Source organism: Gigantopelta aegis, chromosome 8, assembly GCF_016097555.1.
Source record: "Gigantopelta aegis isolate Gae_Host chromosome 8, Gae_host_genome, whole genome shotgun sequence".
Taxonomy (NCBI): domain Eukaryota; kingdom Metazoa; phylum Mollusca; class Gastropoda; order Neomphalida; family Peltospiridae; genus Gigantopelta; species Gigantopelta aegis.
Window position 1 is genome coordinate 37,192,238 of NC_054706.1, and position 27,616 is coordinate 37,219,853.

General features: G+C 36.4%; 1 protein-coding gene across 2 annotated transcripts in view; it reads left to right on the forward strand.

Annotated features, from left to right (window-relative positions):
• The window catches only part of LOC121379569 (CCR4-NOT transcription complex subunit 6-like), a 98,181-nt gene that overhangs the window by 30,816 nt on the left and 39,749 nt on the right, over nt 1-27,616 (forward strand). The window contains exon 1 of one of the 2 annotated variants that reach the window (XM_041508216.1): nt 13,666-17,095. The exons of the other annotated variant lie outside the window; for it this stretch is intronic. Coding sequence (XP_041364150.1) covers nt 15,631-17,095 — 1,465 coding nt within the window. The 5' untranslated portion in view covers nt 13,666-15,630. Of the gene's footprint in view, nt 1-13,665; nt 17,096-27,616 lie in introns of those variants that run through there. 2 annotated transcript variants of the gene reach the window in all.

The following is a 27,616-nucleotide window of genomic DNA, read 5'->3' on the forward strand; positions in this document are numbered from 1 at the left end:
TGAAATTTACTACAAGTTATCATAGCCATAGCTAGGGGGGGGGGGGGGGGGGGGGGGGGAGTTTTAGACTATTAACTACTCAGATTATTTTCTGGCAGAAAGCCTGATGATGGAATATTTATTTTTTATTCTGTCAACAATTGGTTTGATTTTTAAACTACACACAATTCAGAGTTAACTGAATGTTATTTATTTTCTTGACACGAATATTTTATATTGTAAGAATAAGTGAAGCTCTCTCTATTTCATTATTGGTTTTGTATTTTATATACAAGGGTAATCATAACCTTTTTTTTTTTGCATCTGAGGTTTTTGTGAAATAAAGCTGGTCTGTGCTTGCATTGGTATCCTGTTTTGTCAATTTGTTGTGTTCTTGTGATGCGATTTCTTTAATATGGCTAACTTTGACTGCCTTCATTTAAGCGATGAGTCACTGCAGCATGTATGATCGATCACACGGTATATCATAGCAAGTGATGTACTATCTGAACAAAGGGTCCATACTTGCCTCAGAACTGGGTCATGTATTATTGATCTTCTTTGACGTGTTTTCTTCATCTATCTGGTGGCCGTTTACTCCAGCTAAACTGACCTGTATCTCTTCTTCAGATTCACTTTTAACTGTCGGTTTCTTGTTTCACTTACTTGATTGTACATTCTGTGGGGTTTTGAATTTTTTCCGGTGAGAACCCATTTTCAAAAGAAAGAAGAAATATTTTTATTTAACGACAGTGTTCTTGTAGGGTGAAAATTAAAGGAGGGTGGCCGAGTGACACTACTCCCTTAAAACCCCCCAGAAAAAACCAACAAACACCACCCAAGCAAAAAAAAGAGAAAAAAAAAGGGAAAGCTTGGTTACCATATATTGCTGTATGTTGGTCGACTTTGTGGAAAGACATACTCCTTATTTTGCCTCTCAGTATTTGGAACAAAACAGTTGGTACGAAATACAAGCAAACTCATCTTATAATTGAACCAGGCAGTTCCGGTTTTGTGTATATATTAGTTGGCACCCAAAATAAATGATTTTAATCATAAACACTACCACTTCCGGTTTTTTTATATCACATCCCCCAAAAAAATTAAAAGTTTATAATATTTTATAAAGAATTGCTGAATAAACAGAATGACAAAAATGACAGAAAGTAAAATTCATCAGTTACAACCAGTTAAATCTGCAAATAAGGACAAAATATCAGACGATAATTAGTGGAAATAAAAGACAGAATGACCGTTTAGATCACGTGACAAATTTGGTGCGAAATAAGTGGTTTTACCATCGGAGATTGCCGAATTAATAAAAAATTAAATGCTTTAATTTCTCTAATAAAATATAACTTTTATTGTGTGTATCAAAAATACAAATGGATACAGGTATGGGATAAAATAGAGGCTGTCTAAAATACTGTAAAATTATGTTACGCTAACTGTCTTAAGCTACTGAAGTTTTTCGTCAGTTGCTTTTTCGTACACACAACGCGGCTTGTTTCCTTTGATGTGCAGTATGCAAACTGATAAATTTTTATTTTTTTTTGTGGAAAAAAGTGTGCATTTGGAAATAGCTAAGATACGTGCTGCAAAATATAGTAGGGTGCGGAAAAATAAAGAGGGGCGCAGAAAAATAAAGGAGGTTGGCATAACGTAAAAGGAGGGCGGTAAAATGCAATAGCGGGGTGGGCCACCCCACTTAAATGGAGCAGCAAGAACACTGAATGACACATTCAACACATTTTTATTTATGGTTATATATCATTTTACATATGGTTAAGGACCACATAGATAATAGAGAGGAAACCCACTTTTCAGTTAGCGGAAAGGTATTTTTTATATACACTACCCCACAGACAGGATAGTATACACCACAGCCTTTGTTACAACGGGGGCCGGGATGTAGCCCAGTGGTAAAGTACTCGCTTGATGCACGGTTGGAATAGGATTGATCCCTGTCGGTGGCCCCATTGGTCTATTTCTCGTTCCAGCCAGTGCTCCACAACTGGTGTTACAGGCTGTGGTATGTACTAACCTGTCTGTGGGATGGTGCATATAAAAGATCCCTTGCTGCTAATCTAAAAGAGTAGCCTATGAAGTGGCCACAGTGGGTTTCCTCTATATATATCTGTGTGGTCCTTAACCATATGTCTGACGCCATATAACTATAAATAAAAATGTGTTGAGCATGTCGTTAAATAAAATATTTCCTTCTTGTTACAACGGTTATGGAGCACTGGCTAGAAAGAAAAATAGCCCAGTGAGCCCACCGATAAAGATCAATCCCTAAATGGATTACATATAAAGGAGCACTTTACAACTGGCTATGTACTGCCTCACTAACCATTTGCAAATATATGTATGTTCCATGACAGGAAACATCAATTTTTCATGATGATTTTAATTTCATGGATCTACCAGACATAAAACCAATATTGAACTTATTAGATTTGATATGTCTTGTGTTATTGTGTAAACACTAAAATTACTTTATTGAAAGTGTTAAGTGATGATCATGCTGTATAAATGTTTTATATTCATTCATCTAAATAGAAGGTTGGGTGAGTTGCTGGTAGGGCTGTCACGTTTAAAAAAAAAAGAGTAAATATTTAAACTTAATCTATAAATGAAACTATACCGTTTAATATTTAACTATCAATTAACTATATGTGATCATTATAGATACACTTGATGAAAAATAACCATAACAAAATTACTTGGAATTAGGTAGGCCTATACGATAATTGTTTCTTAAATATGTATACCATACTTCAACTTTACAGAAATCATATAGAGTTGAATGGTGAAGTATAATAAGTATAATTTCCACTTGAAATCTTCGTTCAACAAGCTTTCTTCCTTTATTTTATTTTCTTCCTTTTTATTTTTTTTATTTGTTTCGTTTCTGGACTAAGCTAATTTTATCACCAATTAAACTGAATACATTATAGTTCAGCATAAAATTGTCAGTCGCAAGTCACGGATAATACTGAATGTGGTAAATACTATGACTATTAGTTCGAGTGTCTTTTAGCATTATTGTATTATATGTAATAGGATAATGCTTGAGGACACTCGAGCTATATGACTATCTCATTGTGCCAACACTTTGGAGTATTTCCTAAATAACACTTGAAAAATGGTTAATGACATAGGATATCTGTTTTATCCTGTGGAGGCGAGAATGGAGAATTTCCTTTCAGCCAGAACAGGATAAAACCCATAATCTGTTTTCTCAACTGGTTGTGACCTTTATCTTATAATGAAAACTGAGGAAAAATAATATTTTGTTATTTAACTCACTATATTATACAATTAAGTAAAGTAGGCGTAAACTAACTGTTCATTCACAGGACCTAAATCATGTGACTAATGCCAGTTTATCACTGTACTTTATTCTATCAATATATACCAATACGAACAGTGACAGGATAAAATATGATTATGAACCGTAACAATTATGTTTAAACAACAGCAATGCTTAGGAGAGGGCCTCGTAAGTTGGATAACTTGTGCCCAATCCTTTTGTATATTATATGCAGTAAAATATGTTTCAAATAAACGGCAATGCTTGAAAATGAAAAAGGAAGTTTAACTTTAAAAACATAATAATATAAATAAATAAAATATATGTACTGGAATTATTTTAAAAAGTAACTATATATTGTTTACTTCTTAACAAACCTGAGAAAAAATATTAATGACCAGTCCTATACATATATATAACACGTGATATTTTCGTTTAAACGATTACAAATTTAATCAATGTTTAGATGGCCTAAATGAAACAATACTGTTTAAATGGGAAAATATGACAACCCTAGTTGCTGGATTGAACATCCTCTATGGACTCTGTTGGGGGCTTTCCTGTCTAACAGATGCCACAGGACTGGTACATCAAAGGCTGTGTTATATGTTTAGATGGCCTAAATGAAACAATACCATTTAAATGAGAAAATGTGACAGTCCAAATTGCTGGATTGACCATCCTCTATGGACTCTGTTAGGGGTTTTCCTGTCTAACAGATGCCACAGGACCGGTACATCAAAGGCTGTGTACTATCCATTTGTCAGTCAGTTGAGTGCTTGCTTGATTCTTGCTTCACAGGATCGAATCACCTTGGTCCAATTCAACTGATTAGGTTTTGTTTTTTTTCTCTCATTCCAACCAGTGCACCACAACTGGTCAAAGGCCGTGGTATGTGCTTTCCTGTCTATGGGAAAGTTCATATAAAAGATCCCTTGCTGCATTAGAAAAAATGTACCGGGTTTCCTCTGATGACTATACGTGTCAAAATGACCAAATGTTTGACATCCAATAGCCGATAATTGATGAATCATGTGCTCTAGTGGTATTGTTAAACAAAACAAACAAGCAAGCTACCCATCTGTAGGAAAGTGCATATAAAAGATTCCTTACTGCTTTATTGGTTGGCATAACCTATGTGGTGGCAACAGGTTTCTACTCTTTATCTGGACAAAGTGTCAGAGTAACCATTTGTTGTACAACAAATAAGTGTATTTTAAAACCATGTGTTAAGCAGTCGTTAAACAAATACGTCTTTTCTTGCCTTTCACCCAAATATGGAAATGTTTAGTAGGAGTGCTGGTACTGTGAGCGGTTCGGTGGATATATTTGTTACTGACGTCAGTAAATCTATAATATGCCAAAACATGTTTCTTAAGCTGCCGTTAGTGTAGACGTCATGGGGCTGCTTGTTTTGTGGAAAGTTTGTTTTTCAAATAAGCTGCTAATGTGTTCCATGCATGACTGTGGTGGAAGAGCAGAGCTCTTGTGTCTGTGCTCTATTCTTACTTCTTAATTACGAACCAATATCCTGAATGCAATACGGTTGCACACCAGCATTAATTACTCCACGCAGTCCCAATACAGTTTCTGTGTCAGAATAAGTTATGTAAAAAATACAACAATAGTGAGAGGATCATGTGACTACTAGTTTGAGACAGTACTCTCTCTTGGCAACTACCTTGTAAAAAAAAAATCAATATAGATTGACAACAAAACTTTTCAGTAAGCCACCCTCATGACAGAGCACTGCCTCATATTGCTCTTGTACAAGTGGCAGTATATACCAGTTAGTACTAAATATAACAGTAACTTCCAACCAGTGGGTTAATTAAATACTATATTTCAAAAGGTATTTCCAAATTTTGTATTATCTTTTAATAGCAGTAATGTCGTAAATCAACTATTAATTTTTTACAAAAACCACATTGAGTGGGTACAAGTTTATAATTTTTACTCACATATATTCACTGAAATGTTTTATAAATACATAAAATAAAGTTCATATTTGAATTGTTAAGTACTTGTATTATATTTGTAGGTTTTTCAATTAAATTTTTTTATATTTTAGATAAATTAATATTGATTAAAATCATAAAATTAGGTAAACAAATTTAAAAGTCACGTTTACTTGAGGTATTTGTGGCCAGCTGTCCAGTATTTATGTCCATTATTCCCGATAACCATGGTTTTCTGACCAGAATTTTGTTTTAAAAACAAACTATGATTCATATCCCAATATTTGGTGATTTTCATTGTTGATAAAACAATCAAATGTATTATCAAATTAGCTGTCACAATCAACTAATGATCCCTGAAAAATGACCGTGACGTGCCACGCCATTGGTATCAAGTGAAAATACTTGCTGAAAACCACCTTTTGAACAAAAAATTCCAAGGTATTTCCCATTAAAAAACAACAAACAAAAGCTAGCATGCTGTCAAATAAACTGCTTTCTGTTTTAAAAAAAACCACATTTCTGGTGAGTGTCATGTGCAAAACGGCGGGAAATATTAATATGGGAATGCAGTGTACAGTGTGTCAATGTATATCTCGCCTGCAGTAGTCAGAAGGTTCAGCTGCTACAACAAATAACGACACAACAAAGTGTAGTGTTGTGCCTTACCAGTTTTAACCTGTAAACATATTTCTACCATATCTTATTAACTATCTCCAGACAATCCAGCAGTTCTAAACACTTTTTTTTTTAATCCCACTGTCCTCTTTCCTTTTTCTCCTTTTTGAATTCCCTCTCATTTCTTCCCGATGTGGCAACTTATTTTGCTGTCCACCTCCACATCTCAGTCCTTGTCTCTCCAAGCAACCGTGACAGGTGCTTATCTCTTGTGGCTGTCTGTGCCACACACCTGTCATTTCACATTAGCTTTAGATATGGGCTAAGTCTAATCACTTTTCGAAGAGTGTTCAGTAGTTACTTCTGGTATTGTTAAGATGCACTTGTAACCACCTATTATACTTCACTACTACTGGCAGTCGTTAGATAGTGCCGTGGGGCAGACCAGCTTTATTAGCAGCAATTCAAAACACTTGATATAGTGGACGATCCCTTCTTTGAATGTGAAACAGTTTTTACATGCCCACATCCTTAAAAGGTTTGGACATTCCACCATCCTCCCCCAGGCCCCGGCCTCTGCTATGACCAATGGTTTGGTCCAGGTCAGATGTCCCTTCAGTGTAATATTATTGTTGTATAGCTTGTTACATATACTGTAAATCATGAAATTAATGCAAGCAAGTAATTAATGCGAGCAAGTAATTAATGCAAAAAATGTGGCGAACACATCGACGCAATAATAACTTGACACATTTTGTTTACTCTCATTCCCAATACAAAAAATGTGCAGGATTTTATTATAATACTTCTAAATAAAATAAAACTTTTATAATATAAAGATGAAACAAAACACAAAAACTATTTTTTTTAAAAGTCTTTTTGTGAATACTTCAAGAATCTTTCTTTCGTTTCGATGTTGCCATTCTATTTTCACTTTCCTGGAATAGCATAGCGGTTATATAATACAGTGATGCTCCAAATGTTTTGTTTTTAAAAAGCTCATTTTGCAATGTGAGTATTTTTCAAATTTTCTTACACTTCAGGATTACTGTATACATTTAAACTGTTTTGAACATTTGTAAAATTATAATCAATTTTTTTTACTACTAAATATATTCCTTTAAAAATGAAACAGTAGAAAATTTTATAACCGTAACCAACAATCCGTGCATATGTCTTCAAACCATTTGGCTCGACTCTATACATGGCATTTAATTTAGAGTGATCGCAAGTTGTCACTGTTGCAATATATCGCATTTGTTAACGTCTATTCCTGTGCTGCGCATCAAGTGTATAAAATCAGTCTAAATCATTTGTTAGAATAGTAAGTCTGCGTTCGCGTGACATATTGTGCCCTGTAATCCGTTTACCTTTTATTCCTACTGGTGGATTAATTAGAAGCAATCACCACACAAAAGTGCGAGGCATACCCTTAACAATAAGGTGTAGTTATACTAATTACACTACTTTAAGTAATTAGGACTTCCTGGTCGACCCACCATGCGAAAACAACTACTGACTTCTTTTAACATGAAAGATGAAGCCCAAACAATATAATAACAACACAACTGTGGTTTTTATGTGATGTGGATTTTTGCCCGACTAATAAAAATACACATTTTTGTTCACTCATGTACGGACGCAATAATATCATGTCGTATTAATTACATGATTTACAGTATGTAAAATTTAAATTAGCTCTTGGCAGTTAGTTATGGACTATTCCATGCTTAATATGTCATATCTAATTGGGCATATATTATGCTTCAAATGGTAGTCCAAAAAAAGTTGGACAATGCAGACTCCAATATAGTTTATCATTGCTTTGAAGTTGTTTGTATCGCATAACAATACTCCCATTGTCCCATAACGTACAATCTGTTTTCAGTTGCAAATAATGGTGTAGCAATATATTGTAGTGTCCTTGGCGTAAGCAAAAAAAATCCAAGTTACTTTTAATGAAAGCATATTACTCAGGTTACGCTGCATAATGGCTTTGGAAAAAGTAGAACAGATTTTCCTCTTAATAAATTTTGCATGAGATTTTGTTTAATAAAAGCTAGTAATGTACATTTTATCTAATATGACTTGAAGTGAAAGAAGGGTAAAAACATATTGACACCCTAGTACCATTTTATTTATCAAATATTAGATATTACCCTTTTCTTCATATACAGAGTATTGCATGCACCACCAGCCACTATGAAATAAAATTAATTATTTTAACATTTTTTAAATTCTTTTTTAAAACATGAGTATGCACATTGTATATAAAAATAATAAATGTACATTATACATAAAAATTAATAATAAATCTTTAGGAAAAAATCTTTATCAATCATCAACCAAACAAATTCCATAGTTACATGATCTTAATGGTGTTCATGGTGTTCATTAGATCAAAATATAAAACCCACACAAAAATGCTTGTTTATTTCCCTGAACTTTGAATTAGTAATTTTTGTTTAACTAGAAAAAGAAGAAATAAATAAAAAATTATTGAGGACGGGGGAGGGAGTTTTAGAAAGACATACAGTATTAATGCATCTTGGTAATCAGCTAATTTTGGTCGTTTCTGTAGAAACATTTTGTGTTCATTAAACTTTCAGATGCAAATAAGAATAAAGCATTTTACAGTAATTACTAATTATTAATAAACAAAATATAAAGAAGAAAAGAAAAACAAAACAGTAGAACAATAACTTAGTGAATGATTTAGTAAAATAATAACTATTTGATAAGTTATTTGTTTGATTCAAATCTTCAGATCTTCTTTTTCTCCATGTATTCTTTCCAGCCATTATGAAATGATAGGGCGGGATTTAGCTCAGTAGGTTGAGCACTCGGTCAATATTGAACTTGTTGTCAAACATACATATACTTGTAGTTTGGAAATGGTTAGTGAGGCAGTACATAGCCCAGTGGTAAAGTGCTCCTTTTATGTGCAATGAAACCACCTCGGTGGATCCATTCAACTAACTGGATTTTTTCTCGTTCCAACCTGTGCACCACAACTGGTCAAAGATCATGGTGTGTGTTTTCCTGTCTGTGGGAAAGTGTATATAAAAGATCCCTTGCTGCTGATGGAAAATTGTAGCGGGCTTCCTCTGATGACTACGAGTCATAATTACCAAATGTTTGACATTTGATGATTGATAAATCAATGTGTTCTAGATGTGTCGTTAAACAAAACAAACTTTAACTTTACCTAAACATTGAAGTTTTGTGTTTACCTCCATTTCTCACAAACTATAATAACTAGTTAATGAAACTTGGTTTATTGTTGCACCTATGGATGTTCATGACAAGGCATATTGGGGGAAAATTTATATTATTAAAGCTTTTTTCAAGTTTAACTTATTTGTTTAATTTTTATGTTCACCCCTTTTTAACAGTAATTGAAATGAGCATCTGTCAATGCAATTTCTTGTTCCATCCAGTGCACTACAACTGGTATATCAAAAGCTGTGGTATGTGCTATCCTGTCTGTGGGATGGTACATATAAGTGCTAGCTCTGGGTGAACATAAAGTTTTGCCAAATTATCTATTAAACTTCAAAAAATTACAGAAAACCAGTTATTTTTAATAAAATGTAAAATTATTTTGCCTTCTTAAAATAAAATTCGCCAATTGTTTTTAAAATTCGCAATTGGCGAATTTGGCGACTGCCAGAGCTAGCCCTGCATATAAAAGATCCCTTGCTACTAATAGAAAATGTAGTGCATTTTCTCTGTATGACTAAATGTCAGATTTACCAAATGTCTGACATCCAATAGCCGATGCTTAATAAATCAGTGTGCTGCAATTGTGTCGTTAAACAAAACAAACTTTAAAAACTGTCAATGCAGCGGACTGCAACATCAAATAAGTTTATGGTAGACCAGACATGTAATTCTGTGGAAGTCTTGTTTTTTTTTGGGTTGGTACCGAGTGCATTGTTTTGTGAAAGATTGTTAAAAAGTATTTTATTTGTTTAAAAGACAAGCCACTCTTTGTGTATAAGAGTAGTGGGAGGGCAGTACAAATGGCATGTTGTTCTAGGTTTCCTGTGGTTTTATTTCAAGATTATTTCGTAAGAGACTCTAAAGTTTTACATGGCTCAGCCCATTAAGCCACATACATAATCTCTTGACAGAAGAATGATTCTAACATCAAACATCCATTTGTTTCATCTTGTACAACAGAATCATTTGCTTGTAAAAATTGTTTTCGTGTTTAAATAAATAAAAAAGGGTTTCTAATGTGTCACCGCATGGGTCTTGAGTTCGAATGTCTCTTGATAAATTTTGTCATGCCCCGATGGTAATTTTATGGCTGTTGGTAAATAAAAATATGAAGGGTATGTATATGGAGAATTTTGTGATGAATGCTTTCTACCCTGTGAATAATAGCGTGTCGTTAAACAGTTTGACACAGAATAAATAACGGGGAAAAGATGTGGTTATGGTCAGATTGTTTACAATGGTGTTATTGGTTTGCTTGTAATAGTGTACCTCCAGATAGTAATTTGAATGATGACCTATTTTTGGCTTCTTTTTTGTTGTTGTATGAATGTGTTTGACATTTGATATGGACTTGGTGAAAGAGATGACATTATTTTTCATTTCCTCTGACATTATGAACTGGAGCTGTTACTCTGAGTTGTTCACTTAATTGTGTATGTTGTAGGTCAGACATTTGTGTATCTGGCACATAAACGTGATGACTTAGGAGTACTGTGTTATATCTTAATTGTTGCTCAGGTTCATTTCAGATTTGAGAATGATAATACTTTTCAAGAAGGGCAACTACATGTAATTCATTAAAAAAAAAAAATTAGCAGAAAAACTAAGTTACTGATATTACTAGTCCTGTAATATGTATAGACTGACTAACTGAATTTTACATAAAATGTATTATATATTTTATAAAGAGGATAATCTGTATGTAAAATACCTCAGAAACAGGACAAGTATTAAAGAAGTGTGACTTACAGGTTGATACAAGTTATTATACGACATGTTGCAAATTTTGTAAATTCATTAGCTATCTAGAACATCAAACATTGAGGAAGCTGAGAAAGATCACATCTATCGGAAAACATGAAATATAGACATGCACTTTATGGCCACTTAGATATATTGTCATAATTGATAGCATACAGGCCACTTCAAGCAGAACTTGTTTTGCACATGTATGTACATGTTACGTCCTTTTTCCTTGATATGCAAAGTGGCCGATTGCAACTGGTCATTAAGTTTAGATTGTATTCAAGCTCAGTAGGTTGTAGTGTTTGAACAAAGGTCTGTTTTATTAATACTCCAGAAAACCCCATGCAAATGCGGTTATTTCCTGTGTCATACTATACGTATGTATGTCAGTTCAGTGCTATATCAAATAGTGAAAAACAATTCACTTGGGATGATTTTCCAATGGCTGTGTGAACATACTTTGAAGGACTTTTATGAAAAGAAAAATTATTTTTCCTAATTGTTCCTTATTTCCTGATTAAAATGCTTTCAATCATCAAACATCAGTCCTTATTGATTGGCAAAGATCCCACGTTGCTTATTCTTGCACTTAAACACTTGAGTTTTGTAAAAAGATTTTTTAATTTTTTTTTTTTTTTTTTTTTTTTTAATTGGATATTGGGGGTGGAATAGACTGAAATATAGAAAGATGTTTGACTCTGTTACATTCCTTCCCTCTGTCAAAAAAAGGTCATCTAGGTAGTGCAAAACTAAATTTTAATTAATTTGTTTTTCTTTTGGTTTCAGGAATAATGAGTAAAAAAAACTTAACCAAAAAAACAAATATCCTAGATTATAATTTTTTAGAATGATTTGTTGGGGTTTTTATGCTCCAAATACTTAGATATTGTCCAATAGGTGTTTTCTGTTTTTCTCAAATCCTGCTTTATTAAAACATGCACTTCAAAATAAGCTCTGTAATCTATTTTAAGTTGCGTAACCAATAGAGGAGAGGGCTATTTTTTAACAACTCCTCCACACATTTTAAACTGCTGCTGTTTGGTCACTGTCATTGTATTATTTGAAAAACTAATTGTGAAGGGGAGAGAAAGGAAACCTGCTGCTGCTACATGAGACATAAAATAGCCTTTGATATACAAGTGCTAAAGCACTGGTTGGAATGGGGGGTGGGGGTGGAGGGTAGATTTGCGCTTACAAAGAGTGATTGATTCTGTGAATATTCAGCCATAACATAAACAAAATAAAAGAAATACAAGAATGGAATTTTGCAGACCTACAGATTTCACTAAAATTATCATTTCTGGTCAGGTGAAAGTCCATTGCCCATTAGCGTATAATGTAATCCCACCATTACCATGATTACCAAAAATAGCTCCAGATAGGCATTGAACAGGAGTTTTCCATAAAATTTTCAAATCCCAAGGCCTGATTTGGCAAATAGTGTTTCCTTCAAACAACATTTGTGTTTTCCAGTAATCCTCAGGTTTTTTGTCACAGATTAACTCATTTTATAGCCTGTATCAATTCTTTGTGCAACTCTTTATCTTTTGAAAATTTATGACCACTTTCCTGTTTTTGATAGAAAACCGCAGTATTGTCCAGATAGTCTTATCAAAATGAACTACTAAACACCTGTAAACACTAAAATTCCTATCTGTATATCGTGAAGAGTGACAATTAGGCTGTGTTCCCCATTAAATTTTGTCTTGTTTGCTGTTTTCACTGTGTACAACAATTCACAAAAGACTGAGCATCATTTGCAACGTGCCATTTTACATCTTCATCATGAAAGATTTATGGATATGTTTCAAGAGTACTTTGTTACTCTTTAGCTTAACATGGTTTAAGATTTTTATTTTATGCAGACTTTTTTACTGTTGTGTTTTAAAAAAATGATACTAATAAATTCAAGTGTGAATGTATTGCAGATGTCATACTTATTTAATGTCACATACTTGAGTGTGCATGTACTATAAAAGTAGTCTATTGTCTTAAGATTTCACTTATTAAATGGAAAGTATTTTTATCATAAACCAACCACTATTAATAATGTGGCAATTAGCTTCTTGCATTTTGCTTTATTTTTGTTGTTTTGTTGCTGGGTGTGTTTTTGTTTTTGTGTTTTGTTTGGATTTTGGGGTTATATATATATCAGGGTTTCTGCCAGAGGATAAAACAGGTATGGTAACATACCCAAATTTTTTGCAGAATCTTTTTTTTTGTTAGTTAACCTTTTGACAACATTAATAACTTTTACCATTACTGTATGCTTTTGTTAACCCTAACCCAAAATGTAACCCATTTTCTTTGGGGGAGGCTCCCATTACCCCCTGTTGACTGTGGTTGCATCCAATTCCATAGCGCCATACCCAAACCTTTATTTCTGACAGAAACACTATATATATATATATATATAATTATCCATGTACTTCATGCATGTCATGTTTTAAAAAGAGAGATTCAAGTTTCCATAGCTACTGACTGAGAATGTTTTCATACTTGAACTGTAACATAACAGATGATAAATTTCCAGACTTAAAGTAGATAAATAATTAGTTCACCTCACCAGCATTCATAGCTTTATTACAAGTAGGCATTAAAAATAATTAGATCTCCACTGAACCACAAACCGTTAATTAGTACTATATGTACATGTAAGTGGATGGAAGGATTTAATTACAATTTATGGGCATAGCTGTTTTTTGTACACTTACATAATCTAATGTAAATCTATTTTGGCCGTTTTGTCTACAGTGACATAAGTAGCCCCAGTTATTTGAGCGGAATAACATGACTTGTAATCAAGATGCTCTTAGTGTTTATAGCCTGTGATTCCTATTGTTATAATTCATGCACAAATTGCCTTCGCTGTGTTGCCTGACCAGTCAGACAGTGTGATGGCAGTCACATGACCCGGTTCTGATTAACATAGTGGTGATGGCACTCTGGGCCCAGGTGATCTCACTGCTTTTATATTGGTAACTATGCCTCGCTGGCGTACATTGATTACAACAGCCAGTACTGGGGAGATGGATAAACTTGAAGAGGAAGGACCACAAGGGAAAATGAGGAGAGATGTTTACCTGCACACAACTGAAAGGTGAAAAGTGTGAGACACCGATAAGACCTACGGCACACAAAGGAAGCCTGTGTTTTTTTCTCCACTGTTGGCTGATATATATGTACAGCGTTTGCTACATTTGTACACAGTGATCAATAGCCTGGCTGTGGAAATCCATTAATTTTCTTCTTAACCTGGCAAGTACGCTCTGTTTATTATTAGGTCATATCCTGATACGTTTGATAACATTGCAGATGTAAACAACTGCCTAATTCAAAATATTCATTACGACTGAAGATTAATTTTGTTCCAATTTTTGCCGTTTGTTTTTCGGGAGTGAAGCAAGCCTCAGACTGAAAAAGACAGTTGATACACCAGTGTTAGTTTTGTTGTTGGTCAGAGTCGTGTTCTCGTTTTAGGAGGAAAAACAAAATTGCTATATAGAGAATATGCCTACCCAGATGAGATTATTTATAGCCCTGTGTATTCAATGAAAGCCGACATGCCGACAGACTTGGCCAGTAAGAGAGAAACACGTGGTTGTGAACACATGTGTGTATCTATCTACTACTACTACATATGACTTGAACAGACCTGCGCATATGTCATGATTGATAACAAAAGTGCAGGCAGATTACGTTGTACGCACCTGGTGTATTTTCACTGAGCTTCAGTCATCACAAACAAAGGCTAATTAAAATTGCCAGCAACTGGCATTGATTTTTTCCTGGGTTTGGCTCTTTAAAGCAGATGTATGTGAGTGCTGATCACAAAGCCTTTGTTATTGCAGTGGTTCTTTGTGAGTGTGTGTGTGTAATCCCACTGATAGAACAGCCATAGTACTTCAGCTTTCTCATGTGTAACACCAACAAAGGTTACCAGGGAACAGGAGATTTTTACCAGCTACACACCACCAGCATTCCCCCATTCGGTGACCCTGTTTACGGGTAGATGGATGCATGTGATTATTTTCCACACAACTGACGAAAATTCACTAAGCCAGTATTTGGAGATCTAGCTGTTACCTGGGTTTTTTTTAATATTCAACCTTTCAACACAGTTTTGCTCAACAGTTGATTAATGTTTCATTCAGGAGAAAGTTTTGTATGAAAAAGTTAATCAGTCCAGGTTGCATCATTTTGTTCTTTTTGTATATGCTAGCAACATGTAAATTTCTGGGCTTGGGGTGTGAGTAAAAAGCCACATTTGGCCTATTTAAAAGTTTACTGACTACTCATGCACAACTAGTTGTGTTGTAAAACTGGGAGAAAAAGGCCACTGTTAATTTTGTTAGATGTGTTAAAAATAAGACAACTGTCACACTTGCTGGCCATTGCTTAGATGAGAATGTGTTTAATGAGGACTGCTGGCAGTGAGTGGAAGGTTGACTCAAGGATTTAAGCTATCAGCTGAGAAAGTGGTCTTTATTCCTAGTTAAACACCAACCTGTCACAGTACATGTTTCACATTGAGATGACTATTAGCCGGTACTCCAAATAGTTCTATTTTATTTGCTGATTAGAAAATCAATCAAGGTCTGGGGTCATTTAACAGTTCATGCTATTACTTATTGCCCCAGGAAGTAAAATCTCTAATTGGTCTAGGTGAAAATGGCAAGCTTTTTATGAGTTGTGTATTCCATAATTTTGTGTTGAAAGACCCGTACACATTTTAATGCTCACAATTTTATTTCGTCTTAGTAATTTTGACTGTTGAGAAAAAAAAACATGGGGAAGTTGAATGATGGAAAAGCTCCAGTCAAGCGAGAGACTGTAAGTGCTAGTGCAAATCTCGAGGTAGTTAGTGAAGAGAAATTTGCGAAGCGTCTCGAAGGCCTAGGCAGTAGTTCGTGTATCAATTGTCAGAAGGAAAGGACAAAAGGTCAAGGTCATCGCCGTCAGAACCAAAAGGGGAAGCACAAGCAAGTGAAGACAAACTCTCCGATTGTCATTCATCTGAAAGACACTCTGAAGGCTGCCTTGCAACAGAGACAGAGGAGTGTGGAGGATGACTCGGAGACCTCCATTCGGTCGGCCGACAGTGAGATGTCGCACGATGAACAGCTCCCATCGCTGTCGAAATACTCACATCGCGACTTTCACAGAGAGACCTGCCGGGGATACCGTGATATCAGACGGCGCCAAAACAAATCTAAGAAAAAAGACAAGAATCTAAATGCTTTGATATCTGTTATTGAAAAAGCTCATCTCAAAGATTCCAGACATTTAGAATATAACCTGGCCGGCTTCAACTGCCAGCTTGGAACCAAAATGCTCAATAATGCAACTCACTCTGTTGAGATAGAAGGTGCTAAACGGCGTAGTATTGTCGAGTGTGACAACGTTGATCTCATCTGTAATGATTTGTATAGCAGTGTCAAGCAGCCCGAAGACACTGAAAGCGACAAGTCCTCTGTAACATCCAGTTCTGAAAGTCTCTCCATCTCAGATTCTGATGGAATTCCAGCAGATGACTCGCCACCTTTCGAGCTCACTACGGAGGAACTGAACAAACTGGCCGATTACACAACTGGTATTCCCTTCATTCGGTATGATTGTCCGCCATCAGAGTGCCCTGAATGCATCAATGCTGCTTGGTATTCATACCAGTATTATCCATTCCAAGACTACAGCATTATTACCGAAAAGAAATCCACAAGTCGTCCACACGGTGGAGCGCCCGCAGACGCGACATTGTCACTTGCTGAATCTGATGATGACACAGACAGTGTCAGTACGACATCAGAAGTCGTCGGTGCGTCAGGCATGCCAGAGTCTGAGAAGACAGAAGTTGATTGTGGTAGTGATGAAGAAATCGAAATCGAAACAAACACTTGTAGAAATAGGTATGTCAAGCCACATCGCCAGCTGTGGGACATTGACATATCACAACGAAAAAGCAAGAGTGGAAATGACCAGTCATTTCCAGATAGTGTGTACATCAACCTGACTGGAACGGACATTTCCCTGAGTGTCTTCTACTATCACGATGCATCAACGTTTCGTAAAGACAGCTATGCAAGTCCCTCGTCGTGGTACCCAATGGCTTCATCGTACTCTCCGTATTACTACTGTCCTTCATACTATCATCATTCTCCTCTGTACACACACCACCACTCGCCATCATTCCCTCTTAATGTGGACATGTCACTGCCAAAAACTGCCATGGTGCCACCAAGACAACTGAAGAAATGTAAGTACTGTCGTTCATTTATATTATTACATACCTAGTCAATCTTACTATAGTGATGAAGACATTTTGAAACTGTGTGATAAATTTATTTTGTATGTATGTGCGATCTGGACCGGAACTTTTAAATGAGGAATTCTCTTTTTATTTTTACTGCAGTTAGCGCCTTTTATTTACTGACGTCATATATGATTTACAAATTACGTCACATCGTATTTGAAACATTATACAAGGCTGCAGTAGTTCTTAACGTTAAGTAAATCCATGAAAAGAGTTTTGAACATATTTAATAAAGTGTTATAATGTTAAATTAAAACCCATTTTTGTAAAATATAAAAGAAGGTATGTAATAAATACAGAACTTGACATACGTTGTTTTCGCTTCCTATTAATTACTCTTATTTATTTTGCTAAAGAACATACCACTCAATGCTGTGTGGTCTCGTGGTATATATTCTTGCACAAAATAAACTTGTGCAATAAATAGGAAGCTAAAACAGTGTATGTGAAGTTCTGTATATTTATTATTATTCATTAGCACAGAAAAAACTATTTAGCATAGATATATATAATTTTATTTTTTTGTTAAATTAATTTCTATTGAAGTTTTCACATGCAGTTCTCAAATTTCATTGCCACAACCCATCCCATCCCCTGTGAGAGGAAATGCTTTAATTTGAATAAGCAACCAGTTGGTAATGATCTATTTTCCAAATATTAGAGCAGCAGTAGATATTAATTTGGTCAGCAGGACTATAGACACAGCATTAAATGCATTCTGTGTTGGGGGAAACAATACTGTATAAAACGTGTTGGTTTAGAAATGTTCCCACGCATGATTTAACTTAAACAAAGTATTTATAATAAAATGTAAATGTAAATTTAATACTTAGTATATTTATCTGGTGCAGATGTTGGCATTTCATTAACAGAAGAGTTGAAACAGGGTTTATTTAATTACATTATTTACTGAAGGTGAATTGTTTCACAAACGGAATTATGTGGGTTCAAGTTGACCATTGTGAAATAGTTTGTAGATTTAATAATAGATTTTCAATGATAGCAAGTCTTATCATGAATTTGATTTTGATAGTACAGGCCATAGGGTGAAAATGTGTGGGTTTGTGGGGGTTTTTTTTTGTGGCTTTTTTTTTTTTCAGAGCATGGTAATTCTCTCAAGTCAGGTGTTTCAAGGTTTGGAGAGATTTTAAAGAGACTGTTTTCTGTTTGGTTTAAACAATATTTATATCAAATATGTAGTTTTGGGATTGGCCAATAGATGTAAGCCTATATTAAGGCCTCTCCCTACATTTTACAAATCCAGGGGCCTAATTCACTAAACTCTCTCGCAACTTTGCAATCTCGCAGTGCAATGCTAAGACTTGTAATGAGAATGCTTAGAGAGAGAGAGAGAGAGAGAGAGAGAGAGAGAGAGAGAGAGAGAGAGAGAGAGAGAGAGAGAGAGAGAGAGAGAGAGAGAGAGAGAGATAGATAGATAGATAGATAGAGATTGAGAGAGTGAGAGAGATTGTGAGTGAGAGTGTGAGAGAGAGATTGTGAGAGATTGAGAGTGTGAGAGAGAAAGATTGAGAGTGAGAGAGAGAGAGAGAGGAGAGAGAGAGAAGATAGGAGAGTGAGATATTGAGAGGGAAGGGATTGAGAGGGAGAGTGAGAGAGATTGTGAGTGAGAGAGTGAGAGTGAGAGAGATTGAAGAGAGATTGAGAGTGGGAAAGAGAGATTGGGAGGGGAGAGATTGAGAGAGAGAAGAGAGAGAGAGAGGGAGGGGGGGAAGAGAGAGAGAGGAGAGTGAGATAAAGGAGAGAATTGAGAGAAGAGAGAGAGAGAGGGAGAGGGAGAGATTGAGGGGGGAGTGAGAGGGAAAAGGGGAGGGGGGAGGGAAAAGAGAGGGAGGGAGGGAGAGTGAGAGAGAGAGTGAGAGGAGAGGAGAGTGAGAGTGTGAGGGGGGAGTGTGAGTGAGAGTGTGAGGAGAGGGAGAGGGAGAGTGAGAAGAGAGGGAGAGTGAGAGGAAGAGAGGAGAGTGAGAGTGAGAGTGAGAGAGAGAGTGGAGTGTGGAGTGAGAGGAGTGAGTGGAGGGGAGGGGTGAGAGTGAGAGTGAGAGGGGAGAGGGAGAGGGAGAGTGAGGGTGAGAGTGAGAGTGAGAGGGGGAAGAGAAGGGAGTGTGAGGTGAGGGTGAGGGTGAGAAGGAAGTGAAGTGGGTGAGGAAAGTGAAAGGGTGAGTGGGGGGGGTGGAGGAGAAGGAAAGGAGGGGAGAGAGAGGTGAAGAGGAGAGAGGAGTGTGAAAGTGGGGGGGGAGGGTGAGGGGGAGGGTGAGGGGGATTGAGAGTGAGAGATTGGAAGAAGGGAGAAAGGGTGAGGAGTAAGAGGAGAGAGAGAGAGAAGAGGAGAGTGAGAGAGAAAGAGAGGGAGAAAAGGGAAGAAAGAGGAGGAGAAGTGAGAGGGGAGAGGGAGAGAGAAAGGAAAGAAGGAGGGAGAAAGGGGAGAAGAGAAAGAGAGGGAGATAGAGGAGAGAGGGAGAGAGAGTAGGAGGAGAAAAAGGAAAGAGAGAGGGAGGAGAGATTGAGAGGGAGATGAGGAGATGAGAGTGAGAAAGAGAGGGAATGAGGGGAAGAGGAGGGAGGAGGGGGGGGAGAAAAGAGAGAGAAATGAGAGAGAGTGAGGATAGGGGAGAGAGGGAGAGAGGAGATTGAGAAGAAGGGAGAGAGAAGGGAGGAGGGAGGGAGAGAGAAAGGAAGGAGGGAGTGAGGTGAGAGAGGAGAGAAAGAAGGAGAGTGAGAGAGAGAGGAGGAGGAGAGAGAGAGAGGGAGGGAGAGGAAAGGAGAGTGAGATTGAGAAGAAAAGAAGGGAGAGGAGAAAGAGAGGAGAGAGGAGGAGAGGAGAGAGGGGAGAGAGAGAGGGAGAGAGATGAGAGAGGAGAGAGAGGGAGAGAGAGATTAAGAAGAGAGATTGAGAGAGAGAGGGAGGGAGAGAGAGAGAGGAGGAGAGAGAGTGAGAGAGATTGAGGGATTGAGAAGATTGAGAGATAGAGTGAGAGAGAGAAATGAGAGAGAGGGGAAATTGAGAGAGAGAGAGGGAGAGAGAGAGATTGAGAGAAGAGAGTGAGAGAGAGAGAGAGGGAGAGAGATTGAGATTGATTGTTTTCTGCCAAACCCTGAGTGAGTGCTCCGCAACGCTCAATGGGTAGGTGTAAACCACTTGCACCGACCAGTGATCCATAACTGGCTCAACAAAGGCCATGGTTTGTGCTATCCTGTCTGTGGGAAGTGCAAATAAAAGATCCCTTGCTGCCAATCGGAAGAGTAGCCCATGTAGTGGCGACATCAGGTTTCCTCTCTAAAATCTGTGTGGTCCTTAACCATATATCTGACGCCATATAACCGTAAATAAAATGTGTTGAGTGCGTCGTTAAATAAAACACTTCTTTCTTTTTTTCTTTTCTTTAGAATATCAGTATCTATATACCCAGTGTTTTCTGGTCATTCTAATATTTATTTGTTAATATATATATATTAGGAATAACTTTAAGGTTAGGGTCCCTTTTTATATCGATACATAGAGAAGGGAATATAATGGGTGGATATTTTAGGGTTAGGGTAAAGGATACCTCTTTATATTGATAGAATGGAGGGGGTTACTGAGCATATGACCTTCAACTTCGTTTGCATGCAGGCTGACGCTTAGGTCAAATTTACAACGGTAAGAGGATTGGCAAAGGGAATAATTTATTACATATACAGTATTTATGGGAAGTGAACAGTGAATGTTATTTATTTTGTATGGTAGTTAATAATACTACATTACTTCTGCTGTGGTTAATGGCAGTTGATGCCAAATAAACGTTTTAGACAAATATGTACATGTTTTTAATGTTAATCAACTCGCCTCACACAAACTCAACCCAGTGTTTCATAAATTTCTCACATCTTTGTAACCCCACCCCAAACCCCCAATATGTCAAAAGTCCTTTAGTCAGCTCACCACATTATTTGGTAAACTGGCATCGGTTCCATCTTACCATATTAGGGTAGGACTTTCCTTTGACACTCTCAAGTATAAAGAACATTATAAATACTTATCATAAATACAGTTAGGCAGGCATCGATATTAGTCAAGAACGGTCATTCAGGTTACCAGGAGGTTACCACATGTAAGGAAAGTCGAACGGTGTTTCGTTCTCAACAAAAATTTCAACTTAATGGTAGGTTCGTTTCCGAATGTAAACCAGGCAATGCATTCTGGACTTCCGCAAGCAATTTCAGCAATCTGCGTTTAAAAAGTGCCCACAAGATAAATTTACTTATTTCATTTCTCGTACCAATGTTCGCACCCATCGATGCAATTTCAGAATGTCCACGTTTTAGCAGCGTCAGCGTCTTGTAGTTTGCAAGAACATTTAATTTAAGAACAGTGATAAGATAAAGAATGAATCATAAATACATGTATACTACAATAATCACCTGGTACTCATGTAAGGGCATTAAAAGTAGTAGTAACAGGAATTCAATTCTGACTTTCATATAGTTGTTGTAACCTGTAGGTTACCAAGCTACATTTTGTGGTAACCTGTAAATGGGTTACCTGACACAATGCTTATTTCGATGCCTGGTTGGGGTTTGGGTTAGTGACAGTGCCAAAGAAAAGTCTTTCCCTTTTTTTTATTCTTCACAGAAAGAATTCAGCCACATTTGAAAATGTTATGTTAATTTTTACCTACCGTTTTATGTGACCTCGGTGGTGACATGGTTAAGCCATCGAACATAAGGCTGGTAGGTACTGGGTTCGCAGCCCAGTACTGGCTTCCACCCAGAGTGAGTTTTAACTACTCAATGGGTAGGTGTAAGACCACTACACCTTCTTTCTCACTAATCACTAACAACTAACCCACTGTCCTGGATAGACAGCCCAGATAGCTGAAGTGTGTGCTCAGGACAGCATGCTTGAACCTTAATTGGACAGGCCTCGAAACTCGCCAAAAAATAATAATGGATGTTGGCAAATTAAGGTAAGCGAACCATGAACCATGAGCAAGATTTTAATGTGGAATAAATATATGCAATACAAATATTAAAAGTGGCTCATATGTTTATAGCTCTAAAGATGATCGCCCAAATAATATTATTTTAGCAACTAACGCCATTATTTTTAAATATTTAAATCACCCAAACAGAACATTGGTCGCATTTGGCAGCCTGGCCACAAGCCGTTTCGAGCCCTGATATAAGCATGATAATAAGTTGAAATGAAATGATGTAGCCTAGCTGCAAGGTAACCTCTTATTTTAAGCCCTGACCTCTTTACGGCCATTTTATCCAATTCTTTGTAGGGCAGTTTATCAATGAGGTTATTTTGACTTTGAAGCATGTGAACTTTGTGATTTCATTCTGAATTGATGGGTATATATATGTAATCTGGTTAAGTCTGATAAATTCTGAGTTTCTAGAATCTGTTCAGGTCATGTCAACGGGCTTAACATGTACATTCAGAGCAAGCTGTTGTAGTGCACACCTGTCGTGGGTGCAGGTGTTGACATACACATTTATTGCATTCCAGAATCTTTAAGTATGTGCACTTTGAAGCATGTGAACTTTGTGATTTCATTCGTGCATTGATGGGTACATATACATGTATTCTGTTTAAGTCTGATACATTCTGAGTTTTTATAACCTACCTTTGGGTACATTTCAGTAGATCCCAGAATCTTTCTGAGTGTAAAACACTCTGGGAAATTTAACCGGCCTCGGTGGCGTCATGGCAGACCATCAGTCTACAGGCTGGTAGGTACTGGCTTCGGATCCCAGTCGAGGCATGGGATTTTTAATCCAGATACCACTTGTACCGACCAGTGATCCATAACTGGTTCAACAAAGGCTATGGTTTGTGCTATCCTGCCTGTGGGAAGCGCAAATAAAAGATCCCTTGCTGCTAATCGGAAGAGTAGCCTATGTAGTGGCGACAGCGGGTTTCCTCTCAAAATCTGTGTGGTCCTTAACCATATGTCTGACGCCATATAACCGTAAATAAAATGTGTTGAGTGTGTCGTTAAATAAAACATTTCTTTCTTTTTTTCTGGGAAATTTGTCGTGACATAGGCATTTCTGTGCTTCGAGCGACATCTACCAGTGACATCAGAATACTGACTTTCAAAATTATTTTAAGTAATTGGGTCACGGGGATCCCCATGGTATTTATCGATATAAAACCTGCTTTTTCACTCATTTTATAAAAACATGATCTAAATGTGTTACAGTTTTGTAGATTAACCAAAATTAGAATTAATTTTCGTGGACTGAAACTAGGGTGTGCGACTTTAAATATAGTACTATACAAAATAAAAATTGGAAGTGCTCCTAACTATTACTGCCATTGATGATAAATGTGACTGCTTGTAAAATAAAAATAATAAACATCTGCACAGTAAATTTGTAACAGTACCTCTGTATCAAGTACCCTTGGGATTGAAACATGTACTGGGTATGGGGAGCCTACAAAACTAACTCTTCAAAATTTGTAAAAAAAATTAAAGTTTTTTACATTGTAGCATTTTTAGTATGCCAAGAATACCCAATAATTTACGCGAACGGGCGATTGGCATGCTTGATGCTGGCATGTCGACAGAAGACGTTGCAAGGCATGTCGGGAGTTCTAGTCGAGCGATATGAAATCTTCGCGTAAGATTTCGAACGACAGGAAGCACCAACGACTTGCCACGTCGTGGACGTCCGCGTGTTACAACGCGTGGTCAAGATCGCTATATCATGAACACGCATTAGCGCAATAGATTCCAAACTGCCACTGCTACTACTGCTAACACACTTGGGCTTCATAATAACTGAATCAGTGGACAAACTGTTCGTAATCGTCTGCGGGAGAACGGTTTACATGCACAACGTCCTTACGTCGGATGCGTTTTAATGCATCGTCATCGTCTAAATCGTCTTAATTGGGCACGTGTACACACGTTGGATATGGCGACACTGGAATACCGTTCTTTTTTCGGATGAATCCAGATTTTCTTTACAACATGGTGATGGCAGGGTGCGCGTCTACCGTAGGAGAAATGAACGCTATGCTGACTGTTGTGTTCTTGAACGAGATCGTTTCGGGGGTGGGGGTTGTGTCATGGTCTGGGCAGCCATTGCCCATGGTTATCGTTCACCACTAGTCGTCATTGATGGCAATTTAAATGCTCAACGTTACCGTGATGACATTCTCGCTCATCACGTCATTCCTCTGTTCCATAACAACGCCAACATCTCGATTTTTCAGCAAGATAATGCCACCTCTCATACAGCTAGAGACACTGTAAATTTTCTTAGGACAAATAACATTGATTTCATTGATGACTGGCCCGCTAAAAGTCCTGATCTCAACCCCATCGAGCATGTCTGGGATAGTCTGGACAGACGATTGAGGCGTCGTCCCAACCCACCTGCTAACGTCAACGAACTTCGTCAAGCGCTCATTCAGGAATGGAACAATATTCCACAAGCAGAAATCAACACTTTAGTCAATTCTATGCGCCTGCGATGCACTGCAGTGGTCAATTCAAGAGGTGGTCATACCCGTTATTAAGTGGGTGTTTTTTGTTTTTAACCCCTACCACACTTGGTCAAAATTTCTGTTAACCTATGGCCATGATTTTTGCACCAAACGATGCATCGTGGAACACTCTTTAAACGCATATATAACAATTATTCCCCCAGTTTGTTTTCATCAAGTTATGTTTAAGCAAAGTTAGCGGAAGTTTCTTATTTTGTTCAGTATATATATATATCCTGTTGTATTGACAATAAACCATGAAAGGTTCCAATTTCTTTATTTAATACTTTGAAGGAGGTGTTGTACATAGTATTTACAGGTCATGGTTTGGTTGATATATGGCAGACAGTATTTTTAGCTATACATGTTAACATTGTCACCTGTGAGATTCTGTTTGGTACAGTGCAACCTATAATAGGATGGGACCGGAAATTGTAAAGTTGCCTGTCTTCAGGTGGGAGTGCCAGCTGTATGGCATGCTGTCGGAAATATTGCTGCCTAGGCAAATGAGGACAGTTACATTCTCTTGCACATTCTGTCTGGAAAACCCTGTTTACCTGTTTAGTTTGGTGTGGAATGTGTACTGACTGGTTTTTGTGTTGGCCTAATTGTCAAATATGGGTCGCTTATTTGATGTCATTACTAGATATCCAAGATTAATTGGAACCTGAATGAATGAATGAATGTTTAACGACACCCCAGCACGAAAAATACATCAGCTGTTGGGTGTCAAACTATGGTAATGCAAACAAATACAGTGATGATCAATATCAATATAAAAAGTCAAGATTTAAATAAAAACAGTGTAAAGAACTGCAAAAATATAAATTTCACAGATAAATACCGACTTTTACTCAAATTTCAAATTTTGCTGTATTGGCCATTCTCAAAGAGAATGTTACACCCCTGCACCATGGTGAGGTTACAGCATGCACAGGGGCAATTGGAACACAAAGAATAATTAATTTGCAGTGTACACAATACACTGTAATTGTAGTATACTTTTATAAGGAAACAAAAGGTGCGTGTACACATTAGTGCTATTTCCAGTACTGTGGCAACAATACGGTGTATTTAAAATACAAAAACCTGTGTTTTGTATCAAGTAAATAAAATTTAGAAGCAGTTTTGTTTTGATATTTTATTTATTTCAAATTAAAACATTTTTAAAATGATTTTGGTTTTGTCTGTCAGTTTTGATGTCATGTTCTAAACATGTCTTTTGCGACTTTGATAAAACAGTGTTATGGGGATTGATTACTTCAGTTTCAACTTCTGCTGTAGTTTTCATTTTAAGTTTGAATCTTAATTAAACTGTACATGTTTATGCTAGTTCAAGTAGTTGACCAGCCCAGTTTGTATTTGAAAAGATTTGAGCATTAATGAATTGGCACAATAAAATGTGACTTAGTATTTGGTGGATTGCAAGATAAATAAAGTAACTGGTTATTTCTTTTAAAGTCGCAGATCCTAGTTTCAACCCAAGAAAATGGTTGTCTCCATAACCATTACTTCTCAGAGGTACATGCATTTTTTAAAATATGAAAAATGCAATTCATGGCATTAGAAACACCAGGATGACCAAAAACACTTTGGATGCATGGAAATGGATAACGTAAACAATAAAATCTAAGTAATGTCAGATTCTAATGATTAGAAATGTCTCAAATTGTGAAAAATAAGTTGTAGTACTTAAAAACTGGAGTCTGTTACTTTAATATAGCGACTTATCTTGCCAGCTGAATGACAAATGCCACTTGACAAAGCCTTGCAGCTTTTTTTTTATTTTACCCTTGGCAGTGCTTCAATTCACTGTCATTCGGCATTACAGGTTGTTTATGAGTATTAATATCTTCTGCATCTACATACTACCACAAAAATCGTTTTCAGAACAAAAAAGTATATTGTGGCTGCCATTTTGATTTTATGGAAATTGGTCTGCACCTGTTGTAATTTTATTGAAGTGCTGTTCATAATCTTAATATTAATAATAGTTAATTAAATTCTGCATAGGCTACCAGCTCGTACAACAGTAGTAGTATGAGTAGTAATAGCAGTAGACAAGATAAAATATTATTATACGCATATATATAGCTAGCAAATAGCTGATATATATTAAATAATATTATTTATTTAACTTTATGCCATTCATAAGAGCGTGTTTGTATTGTAAGAATTCAATAATATATATATATATATATATATATATGTGCCTTATTTTAATAATTGGGAAGATATATATTTTCATGGAACATTTTCTGCAGTAGTGCGTCACAATTGGCTACGCAAGTTTCAGAGATCGCTATACAATTTTAAAACATTAAACAGTAGTTGCTAATCAATTTTCAATTGTCTAGAAATATTGCTAATCAGAATTTTGAAAACAAAATGTTCTCTGATTTTGCAACTCAGCTGCACAAACGAAGTGCAACCTATTCAGGACTGAAAATTGAGTATTTATACTTTCCACAAGTGTTCATGAAGTTGAATTAGATACTAGCGATCTGTGTATCATGAAAGAAAAACAAACCAAACACCCTGTTTAAATTTTATTTTTTACATGAATTTTACAACCACAACAGTAAGTACACAATTTTGTCTAATAAAAAATATCTAATTAATTGCACACTACTGTTAGTTTATTGGTGCCATTGGCATTCCAAAATGTTGCATTTAGTTGTTTGATACGAGTCTGTTTATTTTTATATTTTTGTGTTCCTAATCCACTTATTTGCAGAATTAATATTATGTACTACATGTTTGGATGGTTATTTGATGCATTTCCCTTTAGAGATATTGTATATCTGATCTGCATCAGATGAAATAGTTTGTGATAGAAAGTGTGTAGGTGTTTGGAGAGAGAGCATAAATCTAATGAACTTTCTGGTGTGTACTTTTCCCTTGGGGCCAGATCTGCTTCTTATAAAATGTCATTTATTTTGATGGTTTGATTGTTTCGACAACAT